Source organism: Ambystoma mexicanum, chromosome 4q (assembly GCF_040938575.1).
Source record: "Ambystoma mexicanum isolate Mex_15411 chromosome 4q, UKY_AmexF1_1, whole genome shotgun sequence".
In the NCBI taxonomy this organism is placed as follows: Eukaryota; Metazoa; Chordata; class Amphibia; order Caudata; family Ambystomatidae; genus Ambystoma; species Ambystoma mexicanum.
Window position 1 is genome coordinate 635,816,697 of NC_090928.1, and position 18,119 is coordinate 635,834,815.

General features: G+C 45.7%; 1 protein-coding gene across 3 annotated transcripts in view; it reads right to left on the reverse strand.

The window, feature by feature from the left end:
- LOC138467888 (UTP--glucose-1-phosphate uridylyltransferase) overlaps window positions 1–18,119 on the reverse strand; it is a 764,123-nt gene that overhangs the window by 716,370 nt on the left and 29,634 nt on the right. The window contains exon 1 of one of the 3 annotated variants that reach the window (XM_069608188.1): window positions 12,289–12,340. The exons of the other annotated variants lie outside the window; for them this stretch is intronic. Coding sequence (XP_069464289.1) covers window positions 12,289–12,325 — 37 coding nt within the window. The 5' untranslated portion in view covers window positions 12,326–12,340. Of the gene's footprint in view, window positions 1–12,288; window positions 12,341–18,119 lie in introns of those variants that run through there. 3 annotated transcript variants of the gene reach the window in all.

Sequence of the window (18,119 nt, forward strand, 5' to 3'; positions counted from 1 at the left end):
TACTTGGGTGTATCCATCCCTAGGGACCTAAATATGCTATTTGAATCCAATTTCCCCCTTGGCTTTGGCGAAAATCACTAAAGACCTCCTACATTGGGCGCCACTAATTCTTTCCTGGTTTGGTTGCATGGTCACCGTTAAAATGAATATCCATCCCCGCCTCCTCTACCGGTTTACCACCCTTCCCATTGTTCTCTCATTCTTTGCGACACTGCATGCTCGGGTGCAACGCCTTACATCCCAAAAAGATTAGGGACCTCCCATGAGCCCCTCCCAAATCCCTCTCTGTTCATCTCAGAACCCACCCAACCCTGGCAGTGCTATGGAGATCTTGGAAACCAGACAGAGATAATAAGCTTCTGTCCTCCTGGCCGTCCCCTCTGACCTCCATCTGGGGGCCCCCCCATCTTTAACCTAGGAGCAAAGGGATTCCACGACACTCAGTTGTGGTCTGATAAGGACCTGGAGAGAGCAGTCCAACTTTTCCGCCAAGGTGCCTTTATTGAATACGACCAACTGTCTGAAGCAATGGGGGACAACCTGCCTACAATATTCGAATACCTGCGCCTTAAGGGGATTCTCACTCATCCCAAATGGATGGCTAACTTAATCCGTCCCCTTACACTGTTTGAGAAAGTCTTGGTGGAGTCGGCAACTAGGAGGGGTTCCCTCTCTAAGAGCTATAAAACGCTAGTTACGGCCAATCTGGAGGGTAGACAGCCCTTCAAGCGAGTGTGGGAGGAGAGATTGGGGTTGACCGTTGACGAGCAAACATGGAGGGTGATCTATAGGTCTGTTTTTTCTGGGTCTCTCTACACCTCGGCTATGGAGCACGGTTTCAAGATGCTCCACTCCTGGCCCCGCCCCCCAGCTACCCTATCTAAAATGTTTGAGGGAGTATCCCCTCTTTGTCCTAGGGGGTGCACCCAATGTGGGACCGGTACCACATGTGGTGGGAGTGTCTGGTGTTGCAGGTTTATTGGTCCGAGCGGCTTAGTTGGATTAAGGGAATTGTTGGCACTGGTCCCCCTCCCCCTCCGCCCCACTCACCCCTTGAGGCCCTCTTGGGTGTGCCAGCCCCAAACTCCGATGTGAGCACATTCCCAAAGGTGGTTGTAGCGATGCTGAGAGCTGGCAGGCTAGCTCTTGCTCAGAAATGGAAGAGCTCCTCTACCCCCTCTAGAGCCGAGTGGCTCACTAAGTTATTGGCCATTTTTCTATACGACAAGCTATCAGCTATAAACTAGCAACCAAATGGACTCCTTTTTGCTGAATTGGTCTGTTGTTCTCCTGAGTGATGATTGTGGAGCTTTGAAGCTGTAGCCCTCCGGTGCTGAACAAGTTACCAGATTCTTTTGGAATTGCTCATCAACTGTAATCCACCTGATTTTGTGTTCTAATACTGGATTTCACTTTGTCAGTTATTGGGGATTGTGGCGCCTCACTGTTTGCATCCTCGTTATGCTATCTGTGCTCAACACCCGGTATGACTTGCTATTGTTATGGGTGGAGGAGAGGGGGGGGGGTGATGTGAATTATAGTTCTGCATCTCTCTTCTGGCTTTGTTTATGGCTTCCGCCAGGTCTCTGCTGCCTGTTCTGGTTTGTTGAAACACAATAAAAAGGTTGGAGGCCCCAGATCTAATAGCATGTTGAGAGACATTTAGCCTGGGATGAACACACAAGTTTATGAAGTATGTAAATACACACAGATACGCGCTTACCCATTTCCATCACATAGTTCACCATGGACAGAAATACACATGTTATGTTATATGTACTTGTTTAGCGCACGGTCGCCCAAGGCATCATGGCGCTGGAGAAGGAGGATAGAGCCCGAGCTGTTATGGCTATAAAATGATGGCCTAGAAGAGGGTGGTTTTCAAGACTTTTCTAAAAGCCAGATGGTTAGAGATTTTTATCATTCCAGGTCATTCCATAGATTAGCTGCAACTATGGAGAAAGCTCGACTGCCTATCCTGGACCGGCGAAACCTCGGAACAACCAGGAGATCGGCGGAGGAGGAGCGAAGATCACGTGAGGGGAGGTAGCGAAGAAATTCAGCCTGAAGGAACTCGGCTCCCTGGGAATGAACAGCCTTATGGACAATGCACATAGCCTTAAAAAGGATGCGCTGGTTAACCAGCAGCCAGTGGAGCGAGCGAAGCACTGGAGAAATGTGAGCTCAATATGGGGATCCCGTGGCTAACCTGGCCGCTAGGGTCTGTATTCGTTGTAACCGTTGTATCAAGCCAGTAGGCTGGGCCAGGTACAAGGAGTTCCAATAATCCAGGTGTGATAAGACCAGAGCTGCAACGACTGGAGGATGGAGGGATACAGGTATCATGGGTAGAACCTACAAGGTCTTAAGTTGATAGTGGCCGGCTTGACACACACCGCCGCCACCTGGTTTGTCATAGATAGAGTGTCAGAGAGAATGACCCCAAGATTTTTTACCTTACTGACTGGACAAGGAAGGGGACCCAGAGCAGGAGGCCAATAGGCAGAGATCCACAGAGAGGGATCAGGGGGACATTCCACCACCAACACCTCAGTCTTATCCCCATTAAGCTTCAGCCAGTTGTGGTCCATCCAATCCCCCACGGCCCTCAGACAATCACAGAGGTGCGCTGACGCTACCACCTGGTCCTGATCAAGCCGGATCAGGATTTGGATGTCATCGGAATACGAGTAACAGCTGAGGCCGTGGGCGCGGATGAGGCACACCAACGCCCAGATGTAAATATTAAACAAAATTGAGGATAAGGAAGAGCCCTGAGGGACACCACATGTGAGAAAGCAGGGTAAAGAAAGAAAGGGAGGCATAGCAAGAGTTTGGGTACGGTCCGACAGATAAGAGGTGAACCAGGCAAGAACCTGGCCACAGATTCTAATCTGTGCCAGGCGCGGCAGCAGGATGGGGTGGTCGACTGTGTCGAACGCCGCTGAGAGATCGAGCAAAATCAGGGCTCCGACCCCCATACCCCCCTAACCCCCCCCTGAGTCGACCAGTCTGGACATGTCGTCCTGAACGGACACCAGCACACTCTCAGTGCCTCTATCTGGTCTAAAACCTGCCTGGGCAGGATTAAGGATATTGTTAGTTTCCAAGAAGGAGGAGAGTAGAGGGGCAATTAGAGATTCCAAAAGTTTAGAAAGAAAAGGAAGCAGGGAGATGGGACGAAGTTAGCAAGAACCGTAGGATCAAGCAAGGGTTTCTTCAAAAGGGGTATTAGCCTAGCCGATTTCAGTACAGAGGGGATGGAGCCAGATTGGCAGGAGTCATTTACAGCAGAGGTTAGTGCTGCCAGAAGGTCGGGAGCGATCTTCTTCATAATCGCCATCGTTATAGCATCCGCGGGGGAGGAAGATTTAATGTGATGAATAGCTGAAAGAACTTCAGCCTCAGAAAAGAGAGGGAACATTGACCAGATGACAGAATTATTAGTAGACGGGAAACGGAGTGTGTTGCTGATGTCAGAGGTCAGTACATGCAATGCACTACTCGTCTATAGCTCTTAGAGTGCACACACTGAATGTCAGTGTCCTAACCTCCTCCTATAAAGATGGGTGCAATGCCGGCTAAAGTGCAATCAACAGATTATTTCCATTAGGAACATCTCATTTAGAGAGTTGAGAAGCTTAGAGAGAAGCTTTGTTCATTATAGTCTCTACCCTACTTTGTGTTTCTCCTCTGATAAAGCATAAACGGAAGGTGGCAGCAGTTGTATTCCACAAGGATGCAATTACAAACACACATAAAAAAGCAAATACAGCTCGATGTGAAAGCCACGTGAAAGGCACATGGAGTAGCAGAGACTTGACCATAGCTTCTGCATAAGGGTCCTATGTACGAGAGGAGATTTTTGGCATCAGTTCTTTCAGATTTAAAACATTACACAGTACAGGAGGTTTTACTGACAGGAGATATTAACTTTGCGATGAACTCTACAGAAGACCGGCTCAGAGCCCAAAAATAATGTGAGGGTGTAGGGCATACAAAGATCTGCATCACCGTCGCAACAAATCGAAAAGGATCCAGACATAGGGTGGATTGAGTGTCCCCAATTTCATACATACATCGCTACTGTAATATGATCAATTATATGGCATCTCTTCCCTTCTGGTGACAGCCGACATAAAACAGATGGTGATGATGCCATGAAAGTGGGGAGAAAAAAAAAGAATGACAAGGCATTTTATTGTGACAGCCATTCCATTGAGGTGCACATGAATTTTATTTTAATCAATACTTCCAAGAAAAAAGGCACCAGTCAATTGGATGCCTAAATGCGAGGTATTCGTAACATTGACCTGAGGAATTGACGTATTACAAATTGTGGAGATTAAGTGGCATCTGTTCCAATTGTCTATGCTATTGTATGGTAAATAAAGGAGGGTGTCACCATTATGCTAGACGAAGACAGGAAGGCTAGAATATCAAAAGGAAACCCTACATTTTCGGATAAAGTAACAGTAATCAGATGCACCTGCCAAACAATGAATCAATTTTTACCAATCACAAGCTTAAACATAAATGGGTAAACAAACAAATACAAAATGAAAAGAATTATACATAAAGCAAATTCATAGAGCCTAAGTTGCACATAACACGTCACAATAATTGTGAATGATCCATTCATACAACACGTGAATTTGACACAAAACCATCCACTAATCCCCTCCTAATTATAATCAATTAATCCCTCTAACCAGGGACTCCCACCCCGCAAGCCCCCTAATCAAAACAGGCCCGTCAACCCCACTTCTCCAAAACGCAAACCTGGATAAAGATGACCTGCCAAACTTCAGCCCAATTTCCCACCTCCCATTTCAAAGAAAGTGGATCAAAACAAGTGCTGCTGTACAACTGTTGCAACAAATAGACCATCAAGGCTTACTACAGGACTACCAGTGCGGGTTGAAATCCAGATGCAGCACAGAGAAAGCAACCATCTATGTTAACGGATGATGCTCTACACACAGTGCCCCAGATAAGATTTTGAAGTGGGAGTATTTCACTCTCTATTTTTATGGTGTAAAATTACTTTTTAGGGAGTCAAAAAGTAAGTCCCATTCTAAGTGGGAGTTTATTATGAGCAAGTAAAAAATGCGTTATAGGTGTAAAAGAAATGCTTTAGTAATAAATTGCACCTAGTTATTGCTGCACATCGAAAGATATGTTCTTACCTCGCCAGATCAGGCAGTAATAGTAAATTTTATTCCTGTGGCTGTTTGTGTACTACTAGTTCAAAAATATCACGCATCCGTGTAGGGGAAAAGCAGGGGCACATGTCGGCTATTTATTTTTGCTGGGAGAATCCTTACCCATTTTTCATTTTTTGGGAGTACTTGTCTATTATTATGGAGTAAAAGTGGCAGATCTACCCCTCATCTGTAGGGGTGCCTACACATAATGGACAAAGGGGCCACCTGCATCTTGGTCTGCAGCTTTCAGGACAATAGACAGCACCGATTTTCTCTCAATTCACACTACATGAATGGGCTTCACAGAGTGTTTTTGGCGCGGTACTCCTTTCCGTCGGGAAGGCACCACCTAGTTCCCAGTCACCAGCAAGTTGCCCCATGGATATCCATCCTATCACCATTGATCTGCAATCTCTACATCAGCATTCTAAAAGCTCTTCTAAATTGCATTTATTTATTGAGGATACAGGGTGTTTCACCCAGAAGCACTTACAAAAAAAGAAACTACTGCCAATGGCGCAATGCTAAATCCGGTGTTGTGCACAAGTGAGAGACCACAATCAAGTGACGTGGCCGAGAATGGGCAATACAGGGAACAGACACTAGGGACAGGGCAGATATACATTTTTCAAAAGGGACTGAATAAAGGTAGCGTGTACAGTGTAGCTAGTTGTACTGATCAGATTCCCCTTTCACAAGCCCCATGCCAAAAGCATAGTGTACACCTATGAGCTCCTGAATTGCAGCACCTACCCTACAGTGGCACAGCACAGGTTCAGGTTACAGGTGTCCTCTTGACCGCTGAGGTGACAACCACTGTCACTGCAGCACAGAGATGGCATTTAAGATATGCACCCCTGTTCCAAAGTATCACGATTATGAATGGCTCCTGCTGGTGGAACAGAAAACTAAACATAAGCAATGCCTGAGGGGGCATGGTGCATGGCACTGCTCTTAATCGTTGCAGTCACAGCAAACTGATCAAACAGGTCAGCCCTGTAGGCCCCGTTACGTATATTCTCCCCAGAAAGGCTGGACATATCCCTACTGGCAGGTATGTAGTCTGGGGGTTGAGGAGGGGGCAGAGGGGTGTTGTCTCCCTTTGTTCCTTTGTAAGGGCAGGTAATACCCTTTCCCAGGAGCCACAGAAAGCTGGCCTGGGAAAAGAATCAAAGGGCACCCACCCATTCACAAAGGCTTAGCCCCCTGGCCTGGGAAAAGGAAAAGGGCACACCCCCATTCACAAAGGCTTGGCCTCACAACAGGGTGCTGCACATCTAAAGTCCTTTGATACTATTGATAAGGTAAGGGGGTGCTTTTATAGTGTAGACAGGGAGCGCTCTGTACAGTTAATGGAGAGTCCGGACATCTTCGTTCTCTTCCTCTGCCTCGCCTTCTTGTACTCTCCACTTCCTCTAGCACAAAGCACTTTGGCTGTGATGTCAGAAAGACAAAGTTCACTTCTTTCAAGAAGTGCGGATTGGACCCGTAATGCAGGTTAGCTTTTGGAATCCAAGATTACATTGGAACTCTGTTGTGAGAGTTGATCTCTCACAAGTTCACCGCCAGAGAGGTGAAGACAGTGTCCAAGGCAGATGTCAATTCTTTCAACAAACCACCCCCAGGGACCATTGGGGATGACCTGCTGCTGGGACAAGACCTCCTTCTCTGCCAGCCACAATGGTACTCGAGACATCACTGTGTTGTAAGACACCTGCAGTTGTGGACCAGCCTTCCTAGTGCTTGGGAGAAGGGGGAACAAGGACCAAAAGGTATCCTTGAGCCCATGGATCATGTCTCGCAGAAACAAGAAGACCAACCAAGCCAGGAATCCTGCTCTCCAGTCAAACTACTTCAAACCGTGATTTGAGTCTGGTTCAACGCCTTTGAACCTACAGGATGCCAGAGCTGCACTCTACCACCTCGAATGGCTTTGAACACTTGGCAAACAAGATCCACCGCAGCGTGCCAGCTGAGCACGTTGTTGCCTCGGCGCAAACAAGATCGTTGCAGTGGGACCTTTCAAACCGCTAGCACCTATGTTAGCCATCTTCATCAACAATCGACCAGGCCCTGGGGGACTCTTTCAAACAGTGATCCTCAAAAGCCACCTCAAACCATCTGTTTATCCAGTCACCAACATCCGCGCCACCACCTGGGTGGTTACACCAACACTGGTGCCTTCACAATTTGCACCCCTTAAAGCGCTGTTCGCACCACAACGTAATTCTGCTGTCTCGACCCCTGATCCCCACCTGGCACCACACTGCTGCTTTCAAACCCTTCGACCGATGTGCTTGCACCGATCGAACAACATGCCGCTCCCTCCTACCTCGATGAAGCAGTCACCTGCCTTACTAGAATCAACTGCTTGTTACCGGCTCTCGGCTTGAACAGCCGCAACATCACTCACCTATCGGCTGTTAACAAACGATTCGATCCAGCTCAACCTTGAACAGCAGCCTTGCCAAAACGCATACTGGAATATCAAGGTCACCACTTCAAACCCATACCGGACCTTGTGACCTGCTGGAGCATCACTATCGGTCCTAACCAACAGATACACCCTGCTGACCTGGAACACATTCTGACCTGCATCGGGTTAAGTGCTACCTTCAAACTCCAGAGCTTCTGTATTTGACCCGGCTCAATGTTTGGACAGTCCTCCAACCCAGTTCGATCCTGTTGTACCGCCAAGAACTGCAAAAAAGGTACTTTTGACTATTATCTGTCCCCTGTAACGAATTGAGGGATTCACTCACTTCTCCCCATGAGGGAGCCTTTCCTGAGGCTAGGAAGGTGAGCCTTCTATGCAACATTCCCCGTAGGGGTGGCAGTAAGCGGGACCTCACAGGGAGAGTCTCCCCTCCTGGGGACAGGGACTGTTGTCACAGTGAGGAAGATTTTTCATTTTACTCAAAAACAACCCAGGGCTATATCAGTCTCCAGAAAACCAGAATCCATCTACATCTGTTATTGCAACACCTATGCAGAAGATAACTATTTATAAGGAAGAATACAGAATTGTCATAAATGAAAGAGGAGCCAGAGAACCAGCAAGGGAGACCCGGGCATGTCGAACCAGCTGGGAGGAAACCGGTAATCGGGAGAGAAAGCTGTTCTCAAAGCGGGCAAACAGCAGGACGCTAGCAGTGCCCAGGCTGCACTGCCTTTCCCCACGTGCACCAAAGGGCACACAGGACTCCTGCAACCCTGGGCAAGGCCTGCCGTTAACATCCTTTCAGGCCATGCGGCCTGTGCCTTCAGCACTGTGCAGCACTTTAATTTATTTGCTGGTGAACCGGGACAGCCGACCCAGCCCTTTAAGACGAGGTAGCAATACTTTGAGATGAATGGGGATGTAGAAGATACTCAAACATCAAAAATCAAAACTCAGGAAGTTGGCAAAGTAGACTGTTTTAATGCCAATTATCTAAAACAGGGAGTACAAAGGACATCTCGCAGCATGATCTCAACAAAATTCATGAACAACATCATTCTTATAGCAAAAACTCGTCGTCATTGTTGACGTTAACCTACGTACTTGCTAACGTCACCCTACTTGGCAAACAACAAAAACCCAGTGGCAAATGTGATAGACTTAGAGGGAACATCTAGGAATACATTCCATACTAGTCTGAAAGTGATAGGGTCTCTAATATCAGGTGGGGCAACTAAGCCTTCCCCTAAAACAGGTCACTATGAACGTCACTAAATACACAACATCCCATTGGTTACACAAACTATAGGGCCCTTAACTACGTGGCCCCCTATGGTTGGCACTCTTACATCCGGCAGTACTTTTTCACCCACGTTAGCAGCACGCAGGCTGGACTTCCAGGTGCTGGTGGGTTGGTCAGAACCTTAGCTTTCCACCAATTAGCATATCAGATATCATCACCTCAGTGGTCTGCATGTCAATTAAGGCTTTGAACTTGGCCTTGGAAGTGTTCCTTGATCTGGAGAATACGAGGGAGTGGAGGCGTGCTCTGTCTCATTGCATAGGTGTGGTCCATCATGTTTGTCCAGCTTCATCCTACCACGTGACCACACATTTCAGGTCTGGTGCATTTAAAATACTATTATTTAATGAACCTTCGATGGCTTCCAGTTTTCGTTCATGAATGAACAGGAGTTTCATTCTTTCACACGATTGTAACTACTGTCTGATCATTCCAGCCTAACTCGACCTTGGCTTCTTGGGGCTCATCCAGCCTCCCCCTTCTGAGATTCACTTCTGTAATACAATTGCTTTTCATCTGCGACACACTGGAAAAAGCCTTCTTTTCTTAGTCCAGCTCTGTTATAACACTTAGTGGAATCATCCATTCTTTACTTACTCCTATATTTGTATATGTTGGTGCATGCCGCAATCCATTTACTACATAGGTAGCCTCAAGAATACTTAGTCTGCTTGCGTTTCTTTGCATCTGTACATGTACAAAATAAGATAGCTTTGTTTCTGTAGCATAATCCTCTTCTTCTCTAGCCCGAGATATCACTTATCTTTGATACTTTCTTGATGCCTCATAGAATATCTACATCCTATTGTCTCTGCAGCTCTTCTAGGTGCGTCAATATTACTTCTCATGACGTCACCAATCTGCTTATTTGCTCTTTTTTTCCATGCTTCTTCTGGGATTTCATTCAAATGGCCATCATACTGTTGTGTATGCAGGTATGGCTTTCTCAACAGGAACCTTGCCTCCAGGATTCTCCTCGTTATTTTCACTGGTACTGCATGAGTTTCACACTCTGGCTGCCAACATATAGGCAATATGGGAGAAATGCTTGGGTTGGGGGGGTAATTGGCTCCTTCTCTACACTCCCCCCTCTGGGCGATTCATCGACCACTCTCCCATAATTCTTCACATCTAGACATCCTCTTCTGAAGAGATGCTTCTTTGGAACCCATATCTTTATGACTCGTTTCAGGTATCCAGCTGATTTCAAATGCTCATTCTTGTTCTAAGTCATGGGCATGCACTGTCCACTTGGACTGCAATAGATCAATTTTCCCACATACTTCTTATGGTTTTTTGGGTATAGGAACTTTGTTCCCTCAGGTGCATGGATGCTGGCTTTCATGAAATCTGATTTCTTCATCTGGTTTCCATCCGGATTCAACATCAATCATGCTCTTCATCCCTATGGCTTTCTTTGCAGTCTTCTTGCATTGTGAGATTATTATCTTGATTATACAATATCCAAGCATGATCATCACCAACAGGGTGCCAAAGAACTTGAACATATCTGCCATCCATTGTGGAACCCACAAAAGAGCGATCCAAACCAGCTATCACCAGCAATGTCTTCCACTTAGTCTATCATCTGGACGTGTAGCTTCGTCAGCATATTTACTGCCTCTGTCAAGGTACCATTCTCGTCATCATGGGAAGTTATACATGCAACATGATTCTCCAATTTTGGCACAAACAACTCCATCCGTAGCGGTGATCATGTCCAGGACGTTTTGGTTCTGAAGACTCATCAGTTGTATGGCTCTCAGCTATTCCCTGATGGCATGGAGTCCTTTATGGTAGACTTGATTGTCTGTAACAACTCCCATCTGGTAATCTGCAGCCATTTGGTATTTGCTGCAGTCTGGATCCTTGGCATAAAGATCAACGAGAATATCAACGAAGTCTGGCTGAACAGTCTGTGCTCATACGGAAGAGGGTCAAAAGCTTCTATGGACTTGGCTGAGAAATAGTTCTCTCTCTTTATTCGATTTATCAGCTGTACAGATTTCTTCTTCCTCAGGTGAGCATCTGCTTTAGGAAAGCTGTCAATGTTTAAGTCACTCTTAGGAATCACCAACGTTGGAACATGAACATTTATGATGGAACATCATCCTCCCCAATCCTTGGGCAGCTTCATTTATGTTCTGGATCCACAAGCCCAGTAGTGATCCATGATCACTGCTGTCCCAATGTTAATTTCTGGTACATCAAAGATTCGACCACAGTTCTGGTTCTCTCCAACTTTCCTTGTGTCGTTTCTGAAGCAGAGCTTGGCACTTTCCAAAAGGTACTATCTGCAAAAGGTCCTCCTTTATCCTCAACCCATGTCAGTAGTTTAGCAAGTTTCGACCATGCAGGTTTACACAGCCTTTCCACATTGTCAACAGTCGGCTGGCATTCTCCCATTACTACCCAAGCTCTGCATATCACCACACCTTCTTCCCAATCGTCTGGCGAGAGTACTGAACCCCAGATCTGCATTTGGCCTCTTTCCTTCCATCTTAGGATCTCTTTAGTTTTCCTGGGCTCTCCAGTCTTCCATTTACTTCCCATCTAATTCCAGGCCTTTCGTATCTTATCACGCGATTCTTGGTATGCATCCTTAACCTTGTCTTTGTGTCTTGAACAATCATCTTCCTCTGGATCTGTCCATTCAGTTTCCCATTTGAGAAAGGCTGTTTGACCCATGAACTGACCTCTTGTACGGCAGAATGCTATGTGTGATAAACAATGTGCTGTCTGAACGTCTATTTCAATAGCTATGAAGATCTTGGACTTCCCCCATGCTATAAGGGAGGAGTGCACAAACAAAGCATTCCTCCTTCCCACTTCTTTCATATGCCGATACCATGTTATTCCCCAAGGGTGCTGTACTATCCAGGTAATCATTCAACTCATGATCATCCTCCCTAGCACTTCCCTTTGGTCTTATTATTTTCTTATGAGCTTCTATAATCATCTCATGAAGTATGTCAGCATAATTCCTTCTTACTGGGCCAATCATAGGAACATGTGTCTCTCCCTACAAGCCTGTATCTGGTGCTCAAGAAAGATTTCTACAACCCTCTTTCCCGAGTAAGGATGTCTAGTGACATTTGTCTGTCACGGAACCAGGCACTCCTACATGGACTATTGGAGTAGGGACAATTACATAGGGTCTCGGCTGTCTGGTAGTTGCCACATCAGTACCCTCCTTCTGCATAGGAAGATACACAGGGATCCTTGCTTTATGTGGATCCAAATAGTAAGCAGTACGTACTGTAAGTGAAATAAGGATCACAATGAAAAAGATGCATGTATAGATAACATATAGATAGGCCCACTTAATGCAGCAGTACCTCCTTGCTCGTCGTGGTGGTCTCTCGTCAGCAACATTATTGTTACTGTCTATATTACCCATTCTTCATCTTTTTTAAAGGAAGGAAAAGTAACATCATACAATACTCTGGCAGTATCTGGATCTGCTCCACAAGTTCTTCAAACAGCTTGCTGATCACAGGACGAGTAACAGGATTCCGGATGTACAGAAAAGAGTCGTCCTTTCTCCAGAAAATCCTGATGCTTCTCCAGTAAGAAATAGTAGAGTATAGACAGTAAGCTCTGGATCTCTTCCCTCGAAAGTCTCATTCAGGATGTTCTCAATGCTCTCTCTGAATATAGATTGACTTGTTTGATTATGTCATGTAGCAATTCATTAAGTGCCACAGTATTCCTCGGATCTCTCAAGAAAGTGCGAACAGCAGTTTTTCTTCCAACAAGATGTGGGCATTACTCAATCAAATAGTAAAAGATGATCCAACCATCTAGGAGCATTGTCAGATAGGGGCATTTGTGTTTTCCCCACTGTACCCAGGATACTGGAGAATTTGCCCCATTATGGCTGCGAGCAATCTCCTCACTATTGGACCATTCTTAGGATCTTGCAGGAACAGATTAACACTAATTGTTCTCCCCACAAGCGCAGGATATGCACGAAGAATGAAGAGAAAAACTGCAAGAATGATCCTGGGAATGTGCCCATCGGGCACTACCATGGGTGCCTCCGAAAAGAAACTAATTGAGAAAGGAAACTCAGTGAGAAAGGAATCAGGCAACTGTTCCTTTTCGACGACTGGAAGAGGGAACTCCAGATCTGGTATCTTTCCTTCTCGATCAAGACTTAAAACATCTCAGTCCAATGTGAACAAGCTCCTGTGGCCCACGAACAAATAACCTTCTTTCGCTCCTTTTTCAGCATTAAAAAAAGTGTGTCTCGAAAGAACCACAGTCCAATGTACTCTTTATCTGTCTGTTGAACAGCCTCTGCGTCCTTCTTCCTCTTCATGGACCTAGTCTGCATATGCTGAGGTTCTTCCCTGATGCTTGCTTCCAACTGGGGTGGGGGTGAAGGGGGTTCTCCGGCGTAGATCTTTACGTCTCAAAGAAATATCCACGCTCTTCTTCCTAGCACTTCACTGCTGACAGCGTTACGTCCTCCACGATAAATAGACTGTTAAAGCGTGGCTCATGCCACTTCCTTATAAAGTTCCTAATTAGGATCTCATCACTGGGGAAATGTTTGGGAATACATAGTTCTTAAAATCCGGTTGTTGCATGGTCTCATGTGTTCTAATCCCTGCACCCCTTCCGCTTGAGCTGATCTGAAATTAGAGAGATATTTGTAGTCATACATGTTAAATAAGCATGTAACTCCTTTTCTAACACTTCCTGTCACTATTTCATGGGGCGTAAAACGGTGGCTAGAACCTGGTTGATTCAACGCATACAATGCCAGTGGTAGGCAATACAACCATCCTTTTTTCGATAAAGCTTCAATTTGGCAATCCTTTCTTTAAGCAAGCTGTTGAGTCTCTCACAGATCCGTTTGCTTGCAGGTGATAAGCCGATGAAAACCTTCGCTTTATACTAAAGCAACAAGCTAATTTGTTCAAAGACTTCATTAACAAAATGAGGGCCCTTATCTGATCTTAATACTTCACATATTCCCCCCATCTAGGAAATACTTCTCGTACTAAAAATGTTGCTGTGCAGGTGGAATCTGAGTGTGTACATGGACCAGCTTCAATCCACCTTGAAAAAGGACATACTACTATCATATCTGTATCCATTCCAGACCTGCAGCATATCGACACAGTCTATGTGTAAATGCTGAAATGAACCATTATGTCTCGGGATAACTCCTCTAACTGTACGCAGTGTTTGCCCAGCAGTAAACATTTGACATATGATGCAGTTCACTACATAAAATGCAACATGTTCTAGCAAGTTCGGAACAAACCAGTCAGCCGCAATAGCTGCTGCAAGACTTGCTCTAGTGACATGCGCAGGGTAGTGCTGCTGTTCCAACACCACCCTTAATAAGGATACAGGCAGCACCGGTTTACCAGTGCTTTCCTGTCGCCACAATGCTTCGGAAGGGGATGAAGAACACCCGCTCAGAGTCTACAGGTCCTTCTATCTTGTGATGCTTCCCCTTGAATTTCCATTAACTGAGTCTTAGACAAGCTATTAAAGCGTTCATGCACACTCATCATCACCACTATGCTGTCATTCACATCAGGCGTGTTACTCACCGGCCGGAGAGTAATCAAGGCAGGTGACCAGGATGACTTATACTGGGTAGTTGATTGAAGAGCTCGAGGTGGGGTCTCCACCTGAGCCCCCTTCTGCGAGGTAAAGAAACTATTTTCTATGCTACGACTCTCTGCTGTGCTTTGTACCAGACAGAGAGACCGATCACCTAAAAGAGCGGGGTGAACACATCGCCACAGACCCAGCTGAAACAAAAAGACAAGTGGTAAATAACTAGGAACAGTAAGAGCCACCACCAAACATCCACAAGCAAAGGAAGTACCTGAGCCACCCTCTCCCTTGATTTCAACGGAACACACACTGGAATCTTCCTGCGGGTGCAGAAAGGAAGTTAAATACTATTCTGGCTGTTTAGGAGAAGGTATAGTAATTAAGCAATAAGTATGTCTTACCACTGTTGGAAGTAAGGAAGCTGGTATAATCCAAGTAAGGACACAAAGATGGTATAAAACAATAAACAGGAAGTTTAGTAAGGATGCTCTACCCGGGAGGCACGAGGAGCGCACTAGATACGGGTAGGTGCACTATCAGCAAAGCGTCCGTGTGTGCACTTGAGGAAATTAGGAGTATGCGGTTCCAAAACAATGGAATAGTGTCAGAATCTGAAACAGAAGTACTTCAAATTGGTAGAAATCAATTATCAACGATGAATATGATAGAGTTAAAGCATCAGAACTCACAATGTAATGCTTGGTAAATAAGCACCCTGGAAGATGAAACTTAGACGAGGAGAACAACAAGAAAGAGGACTCACAGTTGTCAGTAAGGAGTGGACTGACGTGTCAAACAAGTTCAAAGGTTGGTGTCAGCATGAATAATTTGGCAATCCATAGGGCAGGCAGAGGGGAACAGCAGGCAAAGACAGTCCAGGGCCAGGCAAGGAGGTTCGGTACACAGGTGGGCGGTAAACTATACTGGAAACAGGATGCAGAGGCAGACCGTGGAAAGGCAATAAGGTCCAGTGCACGGGCGGGTAGACAAACGCAGGATATCCCAAAGCAGTCGGTTGGAGAGTAAACTAGGTCTGGTACACAATAGGTCAATAAAGCATGAATAGGCACGGAAGACAGAACTTCGTATGCCGGCTGCAACGGTAAACAGAAGCAGCGTTCCTCCAGCTGAAGCAGGTTAAAATCACCAAGCGAGGCTCACGCGGCTGTGCTAGAAACTACACGTAGAAGTCAGGCTTCATGGGAAATGTAGGCAAAAGCTGGCTTTTTTGGTGTTGCTCTACCTAGTTTCCATGGCAGCCGCCACAGAGAAAAGGGGAGCTGCAAAGCGCTGCACACCACGGCGGAGAGCCACGACTCTTGCAGGCACTTTAGAGGGAGTCCATCTGCCCTGGTGTGGAGGAGGCAAGAGGGGCATTCAGCGGGTGCCGATGTGTGACAAGGCGTATCAAATTTCATAATGATATCTGAAAATGCAATACGTTTCGCTTCCTCATCTGCGGCTTGATTTCCACGTGAGATAAAATCTGCCCTTTTAGTGTGAGCTGCGCATTTAAATACTACGATGGTTACTGGGAACTGTAGTGCTCTAATTAGTCTGTCCAATAGGACGGCATGTTGCACTGGAGTGCCTTCCGCTTGGAGGAAGCCCCTCCTTTTCAATGTGCTAGCCCTGCGTGTACTGGCGACGTCACATAGGCAAAGTCACTGTACACGGTTACTTCCTGGTCTGCATTTCTTTTTTTTTTTTCCAGCGTGACAATCAGTGCCACTAATTCTGCAGCCTGTGCCGAAAAGTGAGATGGTATTCGTGTACTTATCAATACTTCAAATTCTCCATTGGCTTTGTGCTTTATCACAACAGCCCCTGTATACCTCTGTCCATCATTTTGATCGATTCTAGAAGAACCGTCAATAAAGAGAACCTCTCCAGCTGCCAAAGCATTTTCTTTCACCCTTGGGATCTCCTCATAGTTCAAACAATCATGTGCATGCTCGTCTTCTGTCAGTGGTTCTGCTATAAACATGGCAGGGTTCCCTATCCTGCATCAAACTATTTTAAAATCGCTGGATTCGATATGACCACCTTGTAGGCAGAAGTCCTTTGAGAAGTCAACGTACCCTTAGGTTTTTCCAAAATGGCAAACAAAGCAGGTCCAACAAATAACGTCATGGAGCACCCCATTACTATGCTGGCAGCCTTATCAATGGCGAACACGGCGACTGCCAAAGATTTTTCGCAAGGAAAGTGACATTACTGGGTCCAAAATCCCACTGTAAAGTGCTAGAGGCTTGTACCCCAACACAGTTCTCTGTGCGAGTACTGCCGTCATGACTGTGCCATTCATATGTGAAAAAAAGAAGAATTCCTCAGCATAATTGGGAATCCCTAGAACTGGAGCTGTGCAAATTGCATTTTTCAACTCGTCAAACCCTTCCTCCATTTTGGTATTCCAGACCATTTTATCTTGAGTTGCCTGTGCTTTCTCCAGAGCCTGCAGCAAGGGGCTTATATATGAACTGTAATCGAAGACCCATGCTCTCACATAATTGCATAGCCCTAACGCGTGTGCTTTATCGTGTGTGGCTTTGCTGTTTTCAAAACAGCCTCAGCTCTCTCAGGAGTAGCTTTCTTTCCTTCATGCAAAATTAACTGAACTATGTACAACACCTCCTCTTAGCAATATTGCAATTTCTCCTGGTCTACCTTATATCCTTTTTCTGCGAGAATAATCATTAGCTGAACTGAATCCCGTCTGCACTCTTCCTCTGAGGTGCTACAGACTAATATGTCATCTACGTATTGCAACACAACACTTTGCAAATCGATATTGCTGAAGTCCATCTGCAGAACTCTATTGAAAATCGATGGAGACTCACAGTACCACTGAGGTAATCGCGTGCTTTTCAACTTAGTCTGTCTGAACATAAATTACGTCAGATCTTGAGAATCCTTATGCAATGGGATTGAGAAAAACAAATTTTTCAAGTCAATCGCCATGAAATAACGTGCTTCTACAGGGATATTACATAAGATTGTCGCTGGATTAGGAACTAGAGGGAACTCAGTCTCTACAATCTGATTAATTAGCCTCATGTCTTGCACTAAACAACACAATCCCCCCTTTACTTTTTTTTCACAGGATACAATGACGTCACTGAGATACCTTTTTCCATCATGGTGAATATCTGTCTTAAAAATACCTTTGTCTGCCTCTCAAGACATGGGATACTGTCGTGCTTGAGGTAAAATTGCTCCTGGCTTCAATTTAATCTCAACTTCTCCAACCCCTTTTAATAGGCCTACGTCATAGGGGCCTGTAGTCCATATAGAAACCGGCACTTTCGCCATGCCTCCATCAAAAAATGCAAGATGCTGTCTCACCATCATCATTCTCTGCGTGGTCTCACATTTTTCTGATTCAACCCAATATGTAATGCTCATGTCGAACACCACTTTGTCATCAGATGGGTCATCTTTAAACATGTCCACATCGGCGACGTCAGTTAATCTGGAACCTTCTCCAAAAGCGATTACTGTGCTCCATGATCTGTCATTGTCATCAAATCCTAGGAGCATAGCCAAAACCCCCTCATACTACAGCTGCTTGCAGCTCTAAGGGAAA